General features: G+C 46.5%; 1 protein-coding gene across 1 annotated transcript in view; it reads left to right on the top strand.

The window, feature by feature from the left end:
• Window positions 1–17478, top strand: part of LOC140902846 (T-lymphocyte surface antigen Ly-9) — a 71633-nt gene that overhangs the window by 37662 nt on the left and 16493 nt on the right. Inside the window, exons 5-7 of the mRNA XM_073323414.2 lie at window positions 5032–5358; window positions 10336–10614; window positions 15347–15391. Coding sequence (XP_073179515.1) covers window positions 5032–5358; window positions 10336–10614; window positions 15347–15391 — 651 coding nt within the window. The remainder of the gene's footprint in view (window positions 1–5031; window positions 5359–10335; window positions 10615–15346; window positions 15392–17478) is intronic.

Below are 17478 nucleotides of genomic sequence, written 5' to 3'. Positions count from 1 at the left end.
TACCCTTGCTGGAGTCAGCTACAGGGTTGAGTGGAAACTTCCATCTAAGCTATCCGTAATTGTCAAACAGCTACATTCTGCTCTCCCTACTTAGGATACATCTGCATAGCAGCTGGAGGGGTAATATAAAACTCAGATAGACTGACCCATGCTAGCTTTGATGGAGCCGGCATTCTAAAAATAGCAGTGTAGCCATAGTAGCGTGGGCAGAAGCATGGCCTAGCCACCCGCGTACTGTCCCATCTGAGACGCTAGGTGCGTATTCAGACAGCTAGCCTGTACCACCGCTTGTGCTGTTATGGCCACATGGGTATTTTTAACATGCTAGCTTGATCAAAGTTGCAAGTAAATAAGACACCACTCCTTAAAGTTTTTAAAATGACAACAGAAAGGAAATGGGTTGGGATGTTCAAATCCATGGTTTCTGGTTGCAATCTTTTCTCCCGTATTGTACTAGATGACCATGAAGGCTGCAAGGAGCAGCAGTAATTGACCTGGTGGTCAATTACCTCCAGCTGCTGTGTAAAACAACTTGCTTACAAAATCAGACATAAAAATGCAAAAGTGTCCCAGCACACTAGTAGTGACAAATTGCGGACTTTCTCCTTTTTACCATCTAATTATAAAATAAATCAACTGGAATATAACTATTGTGCTTACCTTTCAGCGCATAGCGCATAGAGCCGTCTAAACAAGTCATTGTCTGTATGAAATTTTAGTTGGTACTGACTTCGCTAGGGCTTTTCATGTAGCCTGTTGTAAAAGTAGGCAAATATCTAGCTGAGTTGATGTACCCCCGGAAGACCCCTGCGTATCCCCAGGGGTTCATGTACCCCTGGTTGAGAACCACTGCTCTACACTCCAGTGGCATAGCTACAGTGCCGTAGCTATGTTGGCATATCCCTATGGTGTAGACACTTCCTAGAGCAACAGAAGGGGTTTTCCCATCAATGCAGGTAATCCACCTCCCTAAGCGGGGAGTAGCTAGGTTGATGGAAACATTCCTCTGCCAGCCTCCAGTTGCGTCTATACCAGGTGTTATGCTAGCTTAACTGTGGCACACAGGGATGTGATTTGTCACTCCCCTGAGTGCCGTAGCTATGCTGACCGACGTTTTAAGTGCCAGACCAGGCCTAACGCTCACCCAACACAACCAAGAATCAACATCTTGAGAAATATAAGTTACTAAGAAGGTTTACAAGGCCTGGGCATTGGTTATAATGTTTAATGGCAAAACCGTTTGGTTTGCAACAGGAACAAGACATATCAGTCAGCATCAAGCTCGTCATTATCACAGTGATGTACTCCTTCCTCTCACTGGAACATGTGATCGAAAGAGAAGGGCTCAAAGTTCCTCCTTAGTCTTCCTCTTTCTTAACTTTAAAGGACATCGGCAACTTTCAAATCACATTTCCAGTATTGCTAACCCCAAATGTTAAAAAATTATGAGACAGAACCCCCGAAGAATCACGTTATGAGCCTGAGAGCAGATGGCTTATGGCCAGTACTGTGGCTCTTTGTTGCCTGGGGGTTCTCCCTATGCTGGGGAGCTCCAGCGGGTCTGGGTCCACAGCCTCATTGTGCAACCAGAATTGTGCCCAGCAGCCAGAACGAGGCAGAGCGTCTGAGCCTACCTCTCCAAGAGCATAGAACCACAAGGGGATTAAAAAAAACTCAGATATTTCCCATGATTCAGAACCCAAAGTCCCTATGGGACCCTTTCAAATACCCAAAGCAATGAAAGGTTATGGGAGTGGGCAAACTGGATCTTCCTCTCCTCCCAGGGTGCCTTGGTGGAGTTCTCCCAATGCCACAATGGAATTGTTGGTAGACATTGGAACAAAGTCATTGATTTTTACCCTTGTTTAAATCTAAGTGTGTGGTGAATGTTCATAGGATGGGGTCGCCATGGGCCAAAGACCAAAAACATCCAGCAGGCATCTATCCACTCAACAGCAACATTACAATCAATGCTGAAGCAAGAGGAAGAGGCAGGGACAGAAACTAAGAGACAGAAGTGGGAGCCAGACAGAAACTGGAGGGAGGATAAGATAGGAAGAGGGAGAAGCTGGAGAGAGAAGAAAGAGAGGAGACGTAACTAGCTCTGCGTTAGGTCACTGGGAGTTTTCTGATGCACCAAACTCCCATAGGTTCTGGGTACTGATCCTAGTGTGTCATGACCCTGGGGACAATCAGCGCAGGCAGCTGGGACTAAGTTTGTTTGTGGTGTAACAGCGATGCCCATCATCTTGGCTGACACACCAGGGACCTCCAGAGCTAAAAGCATGTTACAGCATGAGCCAAACAGCGAACCCTCCCTGGCTGGGGCTATAACAGACTCACGTCATCTGTGGATCGGGTACAAAGAGCTCTGACGCACACTGGCCCGTGGATTACATAACTATGAAAGTCAGTGGAGTTACTGGGACACCAGCGATGAACCCTGCCATTTTCAGGTCCTGAAAGCCGTTCATGCAGATAGCATAACCAACCACAAGCATTGAAAAATCAACAGGCAGGCGCCCCCTGAAATTAGGAGATTGTCTTAAAAAGCAGGAGATTTTCAAAAAAAGTAACAGATTTTGCGTTCTCTTTCTTTGCCTTCTCAATACTGAACCTTTAGGGAGAGCTCAGGTCTTGTTGTCAAGCTTTCCTTTGTAAATACCAGGGCAAGAAACTTACAACAACATCCAAAAGCTGGGATTCTTACCTAATCACGGGACTCTAGAAGCATTCAGCAAAGTCTATCTTGGCAGGATCCAGAGCTCAGGATCCCAGGATTCCTCCCCTCCCATCCCGAGTCCCAAACCAGGAGACTGACTTGCTTCCAGCCACCCAGCCTCCATCACACCCAGCTACCCCTCCTCTGTGTTTTCTCTCTTTCCCAGGCAAACAGGTCACCTGTTCTCTACCACTCACTTTGTTCTCCAACACCTCTGGCTGATTCTTCCAGAGGACACGGGCTCCAGCCATCAGTTGCCGGGACACAGGGTGTCGGCCATTCTCTGTGCCCAGACAGCCAATCAGCAGTCACACCTGCCCTCTAGGGGGCCTCTGCAACAATCACACACCCTTATCTCACCACCTAGATACTTGAGTAACACATAGGGGAAACTGAGGCACACACACAGTATTCAGAGAAAACATTAAGAACATTCCCATTTTGTCATATCTCCCCACTTCTTTTATGTTCCCTCACTCATACCTTAAAGGACCTTATTTCCCAGCTGCCTCTGTTGGACCCCACTGATGCTGTGACTTCCTTCCTACCCCTTTTGCTAGCTGTGCAGGCCCTGAGTGTAAACTTGCCTGCCTCTCTGCCAGCCCACTCCTCACTGGCATAGCTCTGCTGTTGCACTGTTCTCCATGCCATTATCTATAGCATGGCTCCACACCCAATTCAGGGAGGAAGTAACTGACAGCTAGACAGGCAGTGGGGGTTAATGTAGGCACAGCTGGGCTCACAAGAGCAGCGAGAAGCCTGGAAGCTGGCTGGCTGCCTAGCCAGTTCTAATGGAACTGAAACTAAACTCCAGTTCCACTAGAATGAGCTTGCATGCGGCATCTGTCCCTCAGAGCAGGGACAGTCCCAATAAACTGGGACAAGTCGTCGTCCTATCCTTGGTTGAGCACTTGGGAGAGGCTCTTTTGAGGCTGTTGCTTTCAGAGGATAACGTCTTTGGTTTTTGGTCACAGGAGGCCGAAACTTGGCTCCATCTTTCATCTCCTAGCACTGGCTGGTGGTCTTGCTCGGCCTGTTGTGCTGAAAGGTGCTTGTGGTTGCCAGCAGGTGAATCGTAAAGCCAAAGACAATCACAGACCCTGTTAAAGCCAATGGGTGCCAGGTACTCTCTTTCAGGCTCAGCAGAAGGAACAATCAAGCCCCTTTTTGTGGTGAAAACAGGTGGGAGGCTACCACCCAAGGCAGTAGGCAGCTTGGCGGGTGTGGGCCAGAGTGAAGCTGTGTGTGCTGAGGCTTTTCCCTGGTTATAAATGCAGGGTCTAGGGTATTGTTTGCAGCCTGTGCATGTTGTGGGGGGAAAAGCTAGGGAAAGCCATTGTGAGCACAACCCTGCAAGGAAGCAGAGAGACAGAGCTTCTTGGACACGGCGCTCACTGGAGGGGAGGATGTGGAGATTTCTGAGCAAGGAAGTGTCTGCTGTTCTTTGTTTCTACTGAGTTCAGAGAAACTGGATTTGTGTGTGTGTGTGTGTGTAAATAAATGAGATTTCACCAAGAATAGACCTGATTTGTCTTGTCGATTTCTCATCCTAATGGAAACAACCCCACAGGCCCCCCAAATATTGGTGAGCCACTTGGGTGAAAGGGGCAGCATGGCCCCTCCTGCCTGCTGCAAAGACTGTCCTACACACACTCACCTTGAAAGTCTCCCCTGAAGGGATGACAGCTGGATTATGAACACCCCTTTGCCCCCCTACCTGCCGGGGCAGGTCATGAGTGAGGTCCCTTTGTCTGTACTGGGGCCTTGTCTCCCACACACAATCCCTAACCAGACCCTGCTACCATGAGCAGAGTTCTCTGGCTCTGGGTCTACAATGCACACTCTTTCCTAGACCGCACCTCCCTCAGTCAGGCTTTCTGTGCATGGTGCATTTCTGGCAGTAGCACTTGAGTGCTACAGACAGCCTGGAGAGCTGGGTCACAGACTGAACTTTACTCTTGCTTAGGGCTAGTTGAAAATTGGATTTTTAGCTAAACAAATCTGTCTGCAGAGAGTGTCCACTTTCCTCAGGAATGTCTGATTTTTGTTTAAATCAGAAACCTCAAAAGCAACAATTTTTCAGTTTTTAGAAAAAAACGTTTTGGGTTTTGGCAATTTTTAGTAAAAATTATCTGGTTTTGGTTGCCAAAAATTATTTGTTTTTGGGGGGGGGGGGGTTGACACACAGTTAAAGTTTTAACAGGATTGAAGGGGGAAAGAGACTTGGTCCATCTGTGATAGGTAGCGGGGCCAGGGTTTGTTCCGGCTGGGTCTTACAGTTTCGTTTTCTTCTGTCTTCCCGGCTGCAGGAGCCTCCGGAGAAGAGTCGGGGCCCGTGAGGCTGAACGGGATTTGGGGAGAGTCGGTCACTTTCTCTCCGGTGATTCCAAGTGGAAGCCGGGTTGACAATATAGTCTGGAACGCAAAGTCAACTATAGCAATTGTGAAACCAGGAAAAGAAGACGCACCCCAAGTGATAGATCAACGTTACAGAGAGCGACTGAGAGTCCTGGACGGGGGCTACTCATTGCAAATCATGGACCTAAGCCAGGAGGACACAAGTACATACACGGCACAAATAGCCACAGAAGGAATCACTGAGCCCATCTTCCAGAGATTCGCCCTGCACGTGTACAGTAAGTCCTGGACAGAGATTTAAACCATTTCATCTTAAATTCTTCAAAACAAATACATGCTACTCTGAAACCTTTATGACTAAATGGAGCATTTGAACCTAGGAAAGCATGTGTCTCATATATTTTGAATATGATTGATTCACACTGGAGGAATATTATTAAAAATACAGGGCCAGCTCCTGGCCTCCATTCTGTCTACATTACCCTGCTACAGCAACAAAAAGCTGTTGGAAAGTTGACGTATTGGAGGTTTTCCAGTGTAGGAAACTCTTGAGGTTGTTGTGCAGGCTCTATCCTTCAACTTCCCTCCAGTTCACTGTTCTGGTATAGAGGATATAGTTGGGAAAAGAGAGCGTGGCCAGAGTTTTTTGTGCTCCAGAAAATCCCTGGCTGTCAGAACAGCCTCTCAACAGCCTTTGCAGGTGGCACAAGTTGGAGCAGCCCTAAGGCTGCTCCTACTTGGGACATAGGACAAAACAATTCTAGGTCTGAGAGGCATAAAGATAACATACAGCCACCATTGGCCATTCCCTCCAAGTCCTGTACCAAGCAGAGCTCTGTTGGATCCAAGGATCTAGGTCAAAAATGAGACAAAAAATAGAAGATTTTTTAAATGTTCTGTATCTTGCTGAACTTATGATATAAAATACCTGATTATCTTGAAATTTAGTTGGGATTTGTTGGACCCATTTTTCAGTTATCCCTCAGCCTGGACTCCAATTTTGCAGGAACAATTTCATGCCCACAAATACTTGTATCTGCATCAAACTGTATACACAGATGACAGCAGCTGGACATCCAGTTACCCCATTTACTTCTGCAATTTGTTGCAGGAACAAAATTCTGGGAGCGAATCTTTACGGGCAAACTAACTCCTGCAATATTAGAGGCCAATTCCATAAATTTAGTCCAGTAAAATACTCAAGGCAAAAAAACTATATTAATGCAAAGTAAAGATTGTAAACTTAGATGCCAGTGCTGTGGAGCAACTACACACATACTTAAAGTTAAGCATGTGTTTAAATTTTTTCCTGAATAGGGATAATTTTCCGGATTCGGGGCCGTTTTACACAGAAAAGTCGGGAAACTCAACATTTAGTAGTCTCAGGCACCACTTAGAACATCCAGAACATGAGACGAGAGAGTGGTGCTCAGTAAAGTGGGGATGGAAGTTGGGGATCTAGTGTCACGAATTAAGACCTGATCTTGCTCCCATTGAAGAAGAGTGCAGAGCTCTCCTGGATTTCAAGAGGAGCAGGAGCAGGAGATTAGGTTGAAAGAAGGACGTTAATTAATTGCACCTGGCCATGGAAATGCCAGGAGGAGAGAACAAATTAGTCTTGGTCAGTGTTCGTCCTGCAGTGGGTCACAAACCACAAGTAATTCACAAAAGGTGACTTGGGGGCTTGTGCGGTAGTGAAAATTTTATTCCAATCTAAAGCAAATATAAAGGGGCTGTTGAAATTTAGTGGGTTTTGGTTGGCCCTCTTGCAACAACAGGAGAAAGGGGACCAGTCGAAGAGGAGTCAGGATCCAGGGACTGACAGGTCCACAGACAAATCAGAACTCTAACCCTCAGCTGGAATGGCACAGCAGGCAGGCAAGGAGGGAGTGGGGGTGGCATGCTCAAATTAAGGCAGGGGAGAGAGAGATAGAGAGCGAGAGCAGCAAACCAGCCAAGCCCAGCCCCGTGCCTGGGTGAGTGCAGCAGCCTGAGCAGTAGCCCAGAGCCAGATCACTGGGGCCGCAGAGTCCAGCCATGCCAAGCTACAGTGGGGAGCCGTTGGGGCCAGAGCCGGGATAGTGGGCACCCGCCGTGCAACAGGTAACACTACAGCCAAGTGCGGTGAGTGGCTGGAGAGAGCAAGGTGGGGACCATGGGCAGAGAGGGCCAAGTGTAGGGAGATGTCACCAGGCAAGAGACCTTAAAGGCTGGACGTGAACCCAACAGGAAAGCCAATACAGGGGAGAAGGGTCCTGCCACCGAGAACATGACGGTGTGTGGCCATTGCCAGAGCAGGTGTCTGACCCAGGTATCATTGCAGCCAGTGTCTGGAAGAGAGGCCTGGGGTGTGTAAGGAACAGACTGTGAATTTCCTTGACTTCCCGAGACTGGTTTTTACAGTGCAGGGTTCCTTTCACCTTCTCCGTTTTTCCCTCAAGGGTTTTCAGTTGCTGTTTAATAAACTGTATTGGTTTAAACTCAATGCAGTGATCACTGGGTCAGTGAAGTGGCTGATGGGGAGAGAGCATCTGGGAGTGGGGACAACCTAGCCCCTGTCCTGAGTGACCCACAACGAGACAGGGAGTTAAGCCTCCGCAGGGATCCTGGTCCCAGCCTTATTGGGGTTATGAGGATTCTGCTGCATGGGAGGGAGAGCGGAAGACGAGTCCTCAAGGTCAGGCAGGCAGGGGTAAAGGTAGCTGGGGCAGAGACACAGGGCTGGCTCTAGGGTTTTTGCCGCCCCAAGCAGCAAAAAAAAAAAAAAAAAAAAAAACGGGCCGGAATGCCGCCCCTTGAAAAGTGCCGCCCCAAGCATGTGCTTGGTGTCCTGGTGCCTAGAGCCGGCCCTGCAGAGACAGATCCTTTTGCTATCCGATTCCATCAGGGTAGCACAGAAGCCAGGAAAGTTCCCCATGATCGCGGGACCCTTTCCCTGCTTACACAAAGAAAATGTCACTCCTCCACTCCCTGAACATCCTTAGCCTTAATATTCTATGTCAACCTCTCAACCCCCCACCCCTCAATAAACCATACAGGTTTATTATTATCATTGATTTTTTTTTTACTCTTATAATAAATGTAAGGGGGTCATGAACATTTTTGACTTTGAGTAAAGGGCTGCCAACATGAAAAGATGAAACACTGCACCACGTGGATGCAGAGAGAATTAATGGCATGGAAAGAGAGAGAGAGTTACCAGCCCTTTTGGAAAGGAGTATTAGAAACGAGACTTCATTGCCCTACGAGAAGTCCTGTCATGATTTTCAGATTTTGTAATCTATATGAAGAGATATTGCTGATCTCATGCACCGTGCTGTTGTTATAGAAAGGGACAAGGTAATTGAGGTAGAGGTAATTGACGGAAAAGCCTACATTGCAAGTACACCTCAGCTCTTAGAAAAAGGGAATGGGGCAAATTCTTCCACCCATCTGAGCTATGCCTGTCTGAGGAAATGGAGTTCAGAAGCTGCCCAGGAAATGGATGTTGGCAACGCAGCATGCTAATGACTATGAGTTCTATGCGAAGATCAAGGGCACCTTGTGTTGCTAAAACCATCAGCAGCCTGCACATGGTTACCAGCACATCACTTGCTTGCTGCATGAAAGCCCAGATTCTCAAAGGAATTTTGGTGCCTAACTCCCATTTATTTCAATGGGACATAGGTGCCTAAACATCGTTGAGGAGCTAGGTCTAAATTACTACTTGCAGAAGTGAAATCCATGAGATTCAGAAGCACATGTCTACGAGGCTTGTGGAAGGGTTATTAATGTTGCAACCCAGATCACTTGGAGCTGGAATGACTCAGTATTAAGGTAAAATATTAGCAGCTTTATTGAGCACCCCTGTCCCCAAGGGTCCTGTCCCCCAGCATGCACCAGGTCTCATGCAAAACCCAAGATGGAATCTTCATTGCTTGCTCTATTGTGGGTGATCTAAAGTCCTGGTCAGGAACAGAGAAGGGGATTTTTAGGGAGGTGCTCAGGATTCTCTGTTGGTTTCAAATCTGTATGACCAACCACTAGAGAACAAAGATCACAGTGAATTTCCATTACATAACCAAATAAAAGGTTACAGTTCTCAGAAATTAGCATTATCTTTTGACTAAAAGGGCTGTCACTTAGTTGTGGGGAAATGTGACCTCTTTCTTCATATGGTGACATTGCTCACAAGGTTGAAGGTTTACTGGGAAATTAAAGAGAAACCCTAACTTCTTAGATTCTCCTCTGCTTTCTCAGCTTCTAGCTGTAGCATATTTAACCAGACTAATCAAAAGCCAAATACAGACTTAGTATGTAACAGGGCTTATCTGAACCATCATCCAAGACTTGCATCTTATAGTAATAGCATTAGTACCATCCATGAGCTAATAAAGGATAAGGCTGACTTCACATGCATAACTGAGACTGGGTTGGATGCTGCTGCAGGACCATTACTGGCACAGGTGTCACCAATGGGTATATCATTCAGTGTGAAGTTAAGGAGGTGGGGTATATGGGGAAGCTAGGCTCTTTGTACAGAACTATAAATGCAGAAGATCTCTACCATTAAAGGTAGATCTGACCAAATGTGTCCGTCAGGTGTGTGTGTGGCGGGCTCGGGTTCAGCTGGTAATATGGGATGGATCGTGGGGAGGGGATGGGGAGAGTAATACCTTGTATTTAGCTGTTTACCCGACCCGAAGAAGAGCTCTGTGTAACTCGAAGGCTTGTCTCTCTCCCCAACAGAAGATATGACCTCACCCACTTCATCTCTCTCAAACCCCGGGACCGACACAGGTACAACAGCACTGCAAAAACTAATGCAGGGGCATGCCGACCATCTACGTGAATCTGAAGAGTGTAAACGTCACCTAAGGAGAGGAACCATATGGGAGACTAAGGCATCATTGGGATGAATATGAACAGGATGAAATGACCAGCGGCTATTTTAAGATGAATATAAAAGCAATAATACAGATGTATAAGGCTGAGGAACAATCTCCCCAAGGACATGCTGGAAGCACCAGCTTGGGACATAGCTAAACTCTACTAGACAAAGCATTGGAAAATATACTCTAGGGAACACACTTCCACTAGTCTAGGGATGGACTGTAATAGATGGACTTAACATTTGCAAAACTTTTAGGATTTTTTGATAAGGGCTCCTGGATTTTTTCTCCTGTTCTGGTGGTTTCAGACACATGCTTGTAAGAATCTGCTGTTGTTTTGCTTCCCATCAGTGTTCTCACCATTTGTATATTTCTCCCAAACAGAACGACTGACAGAGTCAGATATCAGCATCGTCCCCGGGCAGGACTCCGTGCGCACTGTGAATGGGACGTGTATCATCACCCTGAACTGCTCCCTCCCGGGGGGAGGAGAGGACTTGACCTACACCTGGACCCAGACAGCAGAGAGCTCTGTTGTCTCCAGTGGGGCATCCATTCTCATCTCGCACAGACTCGGAAGTGGGGTCTCACCTGTTACCTGCACGGCCAGGAACCCCATCAGCAACAGCTCAAAATCAATCTCCCCACAGGAGGTTTGTGAAGGTAACATTCTACAGCAAGGATTTCTATTACAAAAAATTCTCTTCACCTTTTAGGCTAATCATACATTATTTGCTTAGGGGTACAATTCACCCCCTGTGTAAAGGACCAGTACAAGCCCTGTGCCCCAGTTAAACCCCATACAAGCCCTCCTTTAATGATTTAAGCTGAATATAGACCTTGGGCTGACCCCTCCGGTTGGGGTGAATTTCACCCTGGTGACACTGGGAAAATATTCTTTAAAATAATCTGTAAAAACAATTAGAAATAGATTTTGTCACATTATTTCTGTCAACTCCAAATGCAGCATTTCATCCTGATCCGATTTTGATCCTGACAATACTGATTGTATAGATTCTATCCAAGATCAAGAATATCCTTTTATGCAGGTAGTGTGGTTTAAAGGGGGAAAGCTGGTCAGAAAATGGGGTTTTTTACCTGCAGAAAATTTAAATATTTTGGGAGAAATATTTTTCTCAAATGTTTTGGCCGAAAACCTAAATAGCTCAATTTGGAAATGCTGCCACCATGCCTTATGGGAGTTGTAGTTCAGATGCCTCATATTCCATTCTCTTCTATACACTAGGCTCCTTGATCAGAATATATCTCCCATGGTGCACCACAGACACCACTCTTTGTGAGGGGAGGTTGTGTATCATGGGAATCACTGGCCATGGTGCATTATGGGAGATGTAGTCAAGTTGGGGAGCCTGGCCCATAAGGAAGAATAGGGAAATGCGGCAACCAAACTACAACTCCCATGAGGCATAATGGCAGCATTTCCTTAATGAAATATTTCAGGTTTTGGTCAAAATATTTTTTTTTTCTGATAACTGATTTTTTTTTTCTGTTTTCTACCTCTGATTTCGGGGGGAAGGGGAACAAAATTTTCTGTGGAAAGGAGACACTTGTTGCAATAAATTTAATTTTGTCAAAAACCCAATTATCCAATAAAAACCAGTTTAGATGGATGCTTTCTGACCAGCCCTATAATGCGTCCTTAGTGCAGATGAGAATTAGGTTGGCTAAGTCCTTAATCAATTCCAGGTCTTGATTCTGCAATCAGACTCCAGCATCCATACAGAACTTCAAAGGGACTATGCACAGGGATGTAATCACATGGTTGTAGAATCTTAGGGTGACCAGATGTCCTGATTTTATAGGGACAATCTCAATATTTGGGGCTTTGTCTTATATAGGCGCCTATTACCCCCCACCCCCGTCCCAATTTTTCACACTTGCTGTCTGGTCACCCTGTTGAATCTGGGCCTTTCCCTGAAAGTATCCAAACCTCTTTCTTCAGCTGTTCAGACCAGAACATTTCTTGAGGTATGGGCTGTCTTACAAAATTTCCTGTATTGTCTCACTCTGAGTAGGTCATACTTACCATAGACTACATTGATTGTGATATTTCAGAACTTCTATTTCCAAAGAAAACCAGGAAGTGTAGAGTCTGCAGCAAATATGGATTTTTTTTAAAATGGTAATTCAAAATCGTTATAACAAAAAAAGTTCCAAATTTGGTTTGAGTTTTAGATGAAACATAAGGTCCAATCTTATTTTATCCAAATCACTTATTATTTTAGTAAGGTCTTTAGGTTCAGATCTTAAGGTCTTTACTCAGTTTTACACACACATTACTCAGACAAACTCATTAATTCCATCACGGGGTTTTGGTGGCAACATGAGACATGAATGTGACACTATTTACAAGCATTCAGTTAAAAGGGGCTATTCTGAAAACTCTCATGATCTGCAGGTATCATCATATGGTAAGACCAGAAAGCACCTGGGCAGCTCCCTACCTGCATATGGTCATTAGTACTTTCACTGATTCTGGCAATGCATATTGATATTTCTGGAATCAAGAGATAATCTCATGCCCTCCTTCCTGCCACACTGTGATGCTGTGCATATGTATCCCAACTTTGATGCAAAAATTGGAAACAGTAGCCCAGATTTGGGGCTATGCTGCAGCTGCTTTATGCCGGGGGGTTAAAGGAAGGAGGAGCACAGATCCCAGTCCTGTCCTAAAATCCGAGGGAGCACTCTCTATCTTCTTGGAGGGTGGGGCAGGTCCCCCTCCTCCGAGGCTGGAGTAGAGGCAGTGAAGTCCTCTAATCTCCTCACCTTCTATATAGGAAGATGTGACTCCAGTGAAGAAGGTAACCTCCAATGCAAACTCAGCTTTTGGGGAGAAAGACAGACAGATAATTGATAGAATTTTTTACATATAGGGCCTTATTCTCATTTACACTAGAGCCAGAGCACCCATGTTCCCTGGAGGGAGTGTTATTCAGTAACAGACATCAGTAAAACAGGGAGGAAGGCAGGGAGTTAGGGTGGGACCAACTCAGCCATATGGACAGAGCAGTGCACAGGGTTTAATAAAATTGTTCAACATTCCTGGTATAGCAAAAGGGAATAAGGTACGTTTGTTCAATGTAACCTGCCTTCAGCTTCAGTCTTTGCTAAAGCAGCACACTAAGTCCCCTTTAGTTGCCTCTGGCAGCTGTAGTTTACATTAACACCCACTTTAAGACCCTTTTACCTAGTGTCAGGGATCCTGGGTGTTTGTACATTCCGGTCGGATGCGGGGATTCAGCATGCGTAGACATACTTACCTAGCGCCAATAAGAGCACAGGCAGCTGCATGGGCTCGATGCTAGAACCGCCTTCCTAGGACCCTGGGTGCGTACTCGAGCGATTGCTGGTCATGCTGCTGCAGCTTCACTGCTGTTCTTACTTGAGCGAGCTAGATCAAAGCTAGCTCGGGTATATCCACTTGAGTGCCAATCACACCTCTGACGGCACTTGCAAGTTAGAGCGCATTAAATCAGCCCCGGGCGCCCTGACTCCTGAGGAGTCCACACTGGCAAGGCACTTAGAGGGCCTGGACTCTGCAGCTGGAGCACTCCTGGTAATCCCCTCCACGAGACGCATAAAGCTTGCTGTGCCCTGGCTGAACGACGTGTTGCATTCCCGCACTGTGATTGGCCTCCGGGAACGTCCCATAATCCCCTGAAGTCAAGTGGCCGCTCTGGTCATTGTTTTGAAGTCAGCTGCAGTATGCTTATCTCCTTCGGGACAAAGCAACCCATTACTGTGGAATGCAGCTGCTGAGGCAGGCGTTTGTGTGTGTATGTGAGGGAGAGAGAGGCGGGGGATGGGTGGGTCTGCTGCTGTCTGAATTTACAAGACAGCATGCCGACACACTCTTTCCCTCCCCCCACATACACACAACACACTCCCTGTCACACTCTACCCCCCCCCCCCATTTGAAAAGCACGCTGCAGCCACTCGCACACTGGGACAGCTACCACAATGCACTGCTCTCTGTGGCATTGCGAGAGATGCTAACGTGGCCACGCCACTGCGCTTGCAGCTGACAGTGTGAACCCACGGCAGCGTTTTCCCTGCTGCTGTCTCCGAAGGCTGGTTTAACTGCCAGTGCTTTACATCTTGCAAGCGTAGCCAAGCCCAGTGTAGCCAAGCCCAGTGTGGCTTATTTCCTTTTGCCACAGGAACAGCTAGCCCAGTAGAAGCACTTTTATAGTGATATAACTGCGTCCACACTGGGGAGGCTACACTGCTTTGGCTGTATTGGTATAGTTAAAGCAGTACAACTTGTGTGTGTAGACAAGGCATCAGTGTAAATGAGACTCTGGTCCATATTGCCTAGTGATCATCTACATGCAGGAAAATTTGGGGAAGAAGAGTCCCCTAGAGCCTTAATTGTTAATTGACGTCAGTACTAGAGCTGGTTTCGACCTGCTCTAATTGATATAGATTCTCCATCCAGGTCGAGTCTGAATGACAGTATTTGTAGAAAATAAGGCCTTGGCTACACTTGTGCGTTACAGAGCAATAAAGCAGCCCCAGGCGCCCTAACTCACTCCCCGTCCACACTGGCAAAGCACCTAGAGCGTTTAGACTCCACGGCTACAGCGCTGCTGGCAACCCACCTCGGAGAGAAGGTTAACGCTTGTTGCGTATTGGCTGAAACGCCCGGGCGTCTCTGTGAGTGAGGTGTTGCATTACTGCACTGTGACTGGCCTCCAGAAACGTCCCATAATCCCTGAAGTCAAGTGGCCACTCTTGTCATTGTTGTGAAATCGGCTGCAGGAATGTGGAAATGCCCTTTCAAAGCTCCATTTCGGAGAAGCCGGCTGCTTATCAGCTCTGAGAAAAAGCAACCATTTACTGTTTGCTTTGAGTGAATGAGAGGTCGGGGAGGAGTGGGGTCTGAACTTACAAGACAGCATGTTGATATACTCTCAGCACCCCAAAAACTCAGTCTCTCTCCCCCCACATACACACAACAAACTCCCTGTCACACTCCACCCCACGCCCCCGTTTGAAAAGCGCGTTGCATGCTGGGATAGCTGCCCATAATGCACCACTCCCAATGCCACTGCAAGTGCCGCAAATGTGACCACGCCAGTGTGCTGTCAGCTGTCAGTGTGGACAGACTGCAGCGCTTTCCCTACTGCGCTCTACGAAGGCGGGTTTAACTCACAGTGCTCTACATCTACAAGTGTAGCCATGCCCTAAGATGAGGAGCATCAGGGCTTTGTCCCTACTCGGCCCCACCCACTTCTCTTTCTCTCTCATACACCCACCCACCTCTTTTATTTGGCTGGCTATGGAGCTGCCAAGGAATTTGAACTCCTCTGAGATAGGTTTCTTATCTTATCCCCATTCTCTCCCCCATGCTGCATGCTGTCCCCACAAGCTGACCTCTCAACGTGGAGACCTACAACAGTGGCCACAGAAACTGGTGAGCTCCCCGACTCCTTTTTGGATATATTGAAATCCTGCTTTGCACGCCAGTGTGGCCCTGAAGCGGGCAAAGCTGACCAAGGAAGGATCACCCCATGGTAGATGGATCCCTGGGGGGTGTAGGTGTAGTGTTTAAGAACTGGGTAGTGTCCCTTTAAATACTTGTGAGCCCTCAAGTTGTGCTCATTGTGTCAAGTGTTCTAGAATGATGCCACTGAACGCTGCCAGAGCAGCAATGTATATATATGACATACAAGGCAGTGTATATATGTGCCTACGCCTAACCTACATATATTATCTCTGGTGGTCTCCTAGAACACAGAGGGAACTAATAGCTGGCTCACAAACGATTTAAAGGGGCCCTACCCAATTCCTATACACTCCAGTAGGACCAGCATAGAAGCTGCTATGCCGCTACCTTTCCTGCTACAGATGTAGAGGACATGGGTGGTTGGAGGAAAGGGGACAAGGCCAGGTTTTTGTGGGGATCCGCAAATGAAAAAAAGGTTCAGAACCACTAATCTAAAGCGTTCAGCTTGCTCACAATAGAGGGAACACAAAGGCCATGGATCTGTGCGTTCTTACTGCAGTGCAGCATGTGTGGAGGGCAGGGGGGGTGTGATGGTCTGGGGGCGGGGGAGAAGGGTGACACAGACTCTGTTGAACAGCATTATGAGGCAGGGAATGATTCCTGACCTTCTCCCATGCATCCACCCTGCACCTAGTTTGGCTACTTGAGGCAGCTGCCAAGCAGAATGTTTTTGTTCATATGCACACGGTTCAGTTGCAAATGTAATGAATACTGGGCCTGACTCTCAGTCACCCTGTTCTTGTGCTTGGGACATGCGGGGGAGGGAAAGAAGATTCTCTGGGGGCCATTTCTGCCCATTTTAAAGCCCTCTCTGCTTCTGGAATGACCTAGAACCTTGGATAGGTATCTCTTTTAAAGTATTTTAGGTCTAAATTAATAAGGGTCTTAGTGTGACTGAGAATCAGACTCCCACAGGTTTACAAACACAGCAAGATAAAATTTGGCATTTTATTCACCAAATCTTTAGCTAGAAATACACACCACTGTTTGTCTGTCGCTGACTGATGTAGATCTTCATTCAAAACTTGTTTCAGAGTAACAGCCGTGTTCGTCTGTATTCGCAAAAAGAAAAGGAGCATCCGATGAAGTGAGCTGTAGCTCACGAAAGCTTATGCTCAAATAAATTGGTCAGTCTCTAAGGTGCCACAAGTCCTCCTTTTCTTTATTCAAAACTTGCACTTTAAAGATCTGCGGGACAAAAAGAAGTCCGACCTCCCCCACCCATTTGTGGGGGGGTTTATTGTTTTTTTTTTTCTTTCTATTTCTCACTGCTCAGTCATCTGCAGTTGCTGATTTAGGCGAGGAGTGGAAACAAATGTCTCAAGAAAGGCTTGCTCAAGTTGCTCTCATTAGAAATGCTGCAAAATGCTCTGCTTTCTCCAACATTTGCTGCAGAGCAGGTCTGCCCAGTGTAAGCCAGTGGCTGTCAATCTTTCCAGATGACTGTACCCTTTAAGGGTCTGATTTGTCTTGTCTATCCCCAAGTTACACCTCACTTAAAAACTATGTTTTGAAAATCAGACATAAAGATAGAAAAGTGTCACAGCACACTATTACTGAAAAATTGCTTGCTTTCTTATTTTTACCATATAATTATAAAATAAACCCATTGGAATATAACTATTGTACTTACATTTCAGTGTATTATATACAGAGCAGTATAAACAAGTCATTGTCTGTATGAAATTTTAGTTGGTACTGACTTCGCTAGGGCTTTTTATGTAGCCTGTTGTAAAACTAGGCAAATATATAGATGAGTTGATGTACCCCCTGGAAGACCTCTGCGTACCCCCAGGTTGAGAACTACTGGTGTAAGAGATCAAGGCCTTGAGGGAATGCAGATGTATATGGGGAAGTAGCTCAAGATAATGGTGGAACCTGTAGTACTGAAAGGACTTGAAGAGCAGAAATCAGTGGGGGGGGGGGGGGATTTTAAGGAACGGGTTCACTTCCACTGAACTCAGGAGGAGATATAATACGTATTACAGTAGCAT

Source organism: Lepidochelys kempii, chromosome 24 (assembly GCF_965140285.1).
Source record: "Lepidochelys kempii isolate rLepKem1 chromosome 24, rLepKem1.hap1, whole genome shotgun sequence".
NCBI lineage: Eukaryota > Metazoa > Chordata > Testudines > Cheloniidae > Lepidochelys > Lepidochelys kempii.
Note: the sequence above shows the minus strand (reverse complement) of the source record. Positions and strands in the feature narration are given on the sequence as shown.